The sequence below is a fragment of the Pteropus vampyrus genome, unplaced genomic scaffold (genome assembly GCF_000151845.1).
Source record: "Pteropus vampyrus isolate Shadow unplaced genomic scaffold, Pvam_2.0 Scaffold89, whole genome shotgun sequence".
NCBI lineage: Eukaryota > Metazoa > Chordata > Mammalia > Chiroptera > Pteropodidae > Pteropus > Pteropus vampyrus.
Window position 1 is genome coordinate 5,424,136 of NW_011888870.1, and position 3,978 is coordinate 5,428,113.

The 3,978-nt window shown below is 43.4% G+C and overlaps 1 protein-coding gene across 1 annotated transcript in view; it reads left to right on the plus strand.

Annotated features, from left to right (window-relative positions):
* Positions 1–3,978, plus strand: part of CFAP43 (cilia and flagella associated protein 43) — an 86,402-nt gene that overhangs the window by 7,099 nt on the left and 75,325 nt on the right. Inside the window, 2 exon segments of the mRNA XM_023532723.1 lie at positions 302–348; positions 3,570–3,639. Coding sequence (XP_023388491.1) covers positions 302–348; positions 3,570–3,639 — 117 coding nt within the window.

Genomic DNA, 3,978 nt, shown 5'->3' on the forward strand with positions numbered 1-3,978 from the left:
CATATAATAAACTGCTCATATATATACAATTCGATAAGTTGTGACTTATGTATAAACCCACAAAACCATCACCATAATCAAGATAATAAATATATCTATCACCCCCTAAAATTTCCTTGTGCCCTTCAGACCCTTTCTTATAGGTCTTGCCACACATTCCCTTACCCCATCGCTGCCCCATCCCCTGTCCCCAGTCCACTACTGATGTGCTTTCTGTCACTCTGGATTTGTTTGTGTTTTCTAGAATTTTATATACAAAGATATACTTTTTTTTTTTTTTGGCCTGGCATCTTCCATACAGCATAATTATTTTGAATTATCTTATTTTGAAATTCTCTTATGCTATGTGTCATCAATAGTTCATTTCTTTCTATTCCATAGTATGGGAATACCTCAGTTTGCTGATCCACTCACCTGTTGATGGATTTATTTGTTTGCTAGGGCTGCCATTAACCAAGTACCACCATCTGAGTGGCACAGAAATTTGTTGTCTTATAGTTCTGGAGGCTAGAAGTCTGAAATCAAGATGTCAACAGGGTTGGTTCCCCCTGAGGGCTGTGAGGGAGAAGCTGTTCCAGGCCTCCCTCCTTGGCTTGTAAATAACTCTTTTCTTGTTCACATCTTGCTGTCCTCAAGTGTGTATCTCCAAATTTCCCCCTTTCATAAGGATATTAGTCATATTGGAATAGGGCCACACTAAATGACCTCATTCAACTGAGTAAAGATCCTGTTGCCAAGTAAGGTCACATTCTGAGAATCTGAGGGTTAGGACACCAACATATGAATTTTGGGGGACACAATTCAATTCATAGCAATATTTAAAGGATGAGTAGAGAACAGCCTTGTGAAGAAGAGAAGGATGAGGATTTTAAGCAGAGGAATGGCATGTACAAAGGTTGTGAGGTCAAATAAAAAAATGACAGATTTGAGGATTTAATTAAGAGATCATAATGATGAGAACAAGAGATTAACCATGAGAGACAAGCCTAGAGGGACAGTCTGAGGGCAGCTCATCAATGGCCTTGTAAATAAGTGACCATGGAGTTTATCATCCAAATCAGGACACCTTTGAGAGTGAAAGGGGGTGTTATTAATAACTAATACTGAGCAACAGGCCTAAACTAGGTTCGTCCTGGGCATACTGGGAAGGTTACTTACCCTATGTATAAGCCATTCTAGTAGGCACATCCTTTACCCTAAAGTCAATGGGAAACAGGTAAAGGGTTTTAAGCAGAGATACAATAGATTCAGATCTGCATGTAAGAATATTCCTTCCAGTTGTATCATGGAAGGTGTAAAGGAGGGAAATAAGAAATGAACATCAATTAGTAGGCCATGGAGGTCCCAGTGAGGGATGACTGTGACATGGACTATGGTTCTGGGAGTAGGAACTGAGGGAAGTGGAGATATTCAAGAGGGGTTGAGGAGGCAACCCCATGGGATTTGGTGGCTGCCTGGATGTTGGGTGTGGCGCCGAGGGACAGAAAGTGTTTAGGGTTATACCCAGAGTCGTGACTTGAGCAACCTGGGGACATTATGGTGCTATTCAGAAGGATATCAAGAGCATGGGAGGAGGGAAGATAAGTTGGGACAAGCTGAGTTGAGGGTGCATGAGATAAGTAAACGGAGTTGAGGGTGCATGAGATAAGTAAACAGAGACATCTAATTGGCAGTTAATATGTCAGTTAGGATTTAGATTCAGTTGCTGTCACAGAAACCCAAATTACATTAAAGAAATGTCTTAAACGAGAGAAAACTTGCTTTCTCACACATGCAGTAGGCTGGATATGAGCGTTCATGGCTGGTATGGTGGCTACCCAGACTCAGGGGGCCAGTCTTCCACTCTCTTGCTCTTCTACGCCTAGGGTTTTGCTTTCATCTCTAGTCTAAAGTGGGGCACCACCCATGTATTTTGGAGAGCCAGTGAGAAGGCAAAAGAATAAGGGAAAGGGCATAGACCTTTTTTGGAATACATAGCCTGGAAGATGCACAAATCACTGACACTTAGAGCCCATTGGTTAGCTTAGTCACAAGCAATGTTGAGCTGCAAGGAGGAATGGGAAATACAGAACTCATGGCGAGTGACCACGTGCTTGGCTAAAAAAACAGGGATTCTGTTTCTCAGAGGGAGGAATGGAGAATAGATGTTGAGAGACACACTATGCCTCTGCTACAGATATCCAGGACTGGAGCTCAGGAGAGTGGACTGGAGGTAAACATTTGGGAGTTGTTAAATTAGATTGGCAATCAAAGTACTAAAAGTGAATAAGACCTAAATAGGAACTTTGGACAGAACCTAGAGAAACACCAATAAAAGGGACTTAAAAAGCAAGAAGAACCTCATCAGAGACACAGAAGGAGCAGTTATACAGGGAGGAAGGTTCCAGAACATGCTTCAGTCTGGGTTCTGCAGAAAGCAGAACCTGAGGCAGAAGATCATGAGCCACTTCTTTGGTAGGGAATACAATTTCAGGAAGGGAGCTTGCAAGAAAAGGGGAGGAAGGCAGGAAGAAGGAGAGCCAATATAAATGTGCATTACTTTGCCAGCCACCACTTGGTACCAAGTGCAATTGATAGATCTGTCTCACAGGTAGTCTTCTGAGAGATTGTATGAACTACTATGAACAAGGACAGTGTTCCTAGGGCAGTGACAGACAGTGGGCTGGAAAGGGGAGAGGAAGATACGAGAGCTTATCCACCAACTCCTGTAATCCCATCAATCAAAGTTCTACTGAGCAGGATATTTACTCCACCTTCCTTTTAGGTTTATTGTGACCTCTTGCATGTCATGCCCAGGGATCATAGGGAAGCCCCTAGGAATGTGGAGCAGGCATGAGGTGATGCACAAGTGGGGTGTACACACAGGAAGTTAGTCAAAGCCTACACAGTTGGACAGCCCCTGAGTCAGCTAGTCAGAACAGATGACCTAGGCCCCAGAGACAGTAGATGACTGAGAGGTATGGGATATCCACAAAAGATGTGTGACGGAGAGTCCAAGAGTCATTCCAGAAGGTAGCCATGGTAAGCAGAGTCAAATCCTGCAAAAGTAAAGTTAAACAAGGACTGAGAAGTGCCTGTTGGATTTAGGATGAAGGGGGATATCAGTGGATCTGGGAGGGAGCTGTGTCAATAAAATGGGGGTGATGAGGGATAGAAATCCTGGGATGAAGAGAGAGCGGGAATGAGGAATAGGAGGCTTTGACTGACTTCCTGTGCGTACACCCCACCTGTGCATCACCTCATGCCTGCTCCACATGCCCAGGGGCTTCCCTATGTCCCCTGAATGTGAATTCAGAACAACCCACTCAGTGAGTTTGGTTTAAAGGAGAGAAGAGAAAAACATGGAAGGGTGAAAATGAGGGAGGTAGGAGTCAGGAGAGAGAGCTTAAAGATGCAGAGGAGAAGAAATAATAGATAAACTAAGTTCCTAAGAAGACAAGACCTGTAGGATCCAGAGCACAAGTGTGAAATTGGCCTTAAGTAGGAGGGATGTGCCTTCCTACTCAAGTGTAACAGGAGAAGAGAAGGAAAGAGTGATACACATTCTGACAGGTTGTTATACTTAATAGCAAGAATTTGGGGGAATTTTCAGCTGATTGCATCTGTCTACTTCATAGGAATCAAGACCATTTACCGAGAGTAAGATGGAAAGGTAAGAGGCTTCAGGAAAATGAAGAATATTAAAAATATTGCTTTAGAGAATCTGGGAGAGAGCTGACCAGAGAAACAGTAGGATTGGAGGTTGTATTTAGACTCCAGTGGAGGCAGTAACCAGGAATTTATGTCAATGACACACCTACTCCTGTGATCTTTGTTCCTATGTCTCCAGCAGCCCAGGCTTTCAGTTGTATCCATCCAAGGTTGGCGGTTTTTGCCAGACATCTGAGGCAAAAAGTCAAAAGGTCCAAGGAATTGGCAATACCAGCAGGAGAAAGGTTGATATGATGGACAGGATACTTGCAATGGGGATGGAAGGAG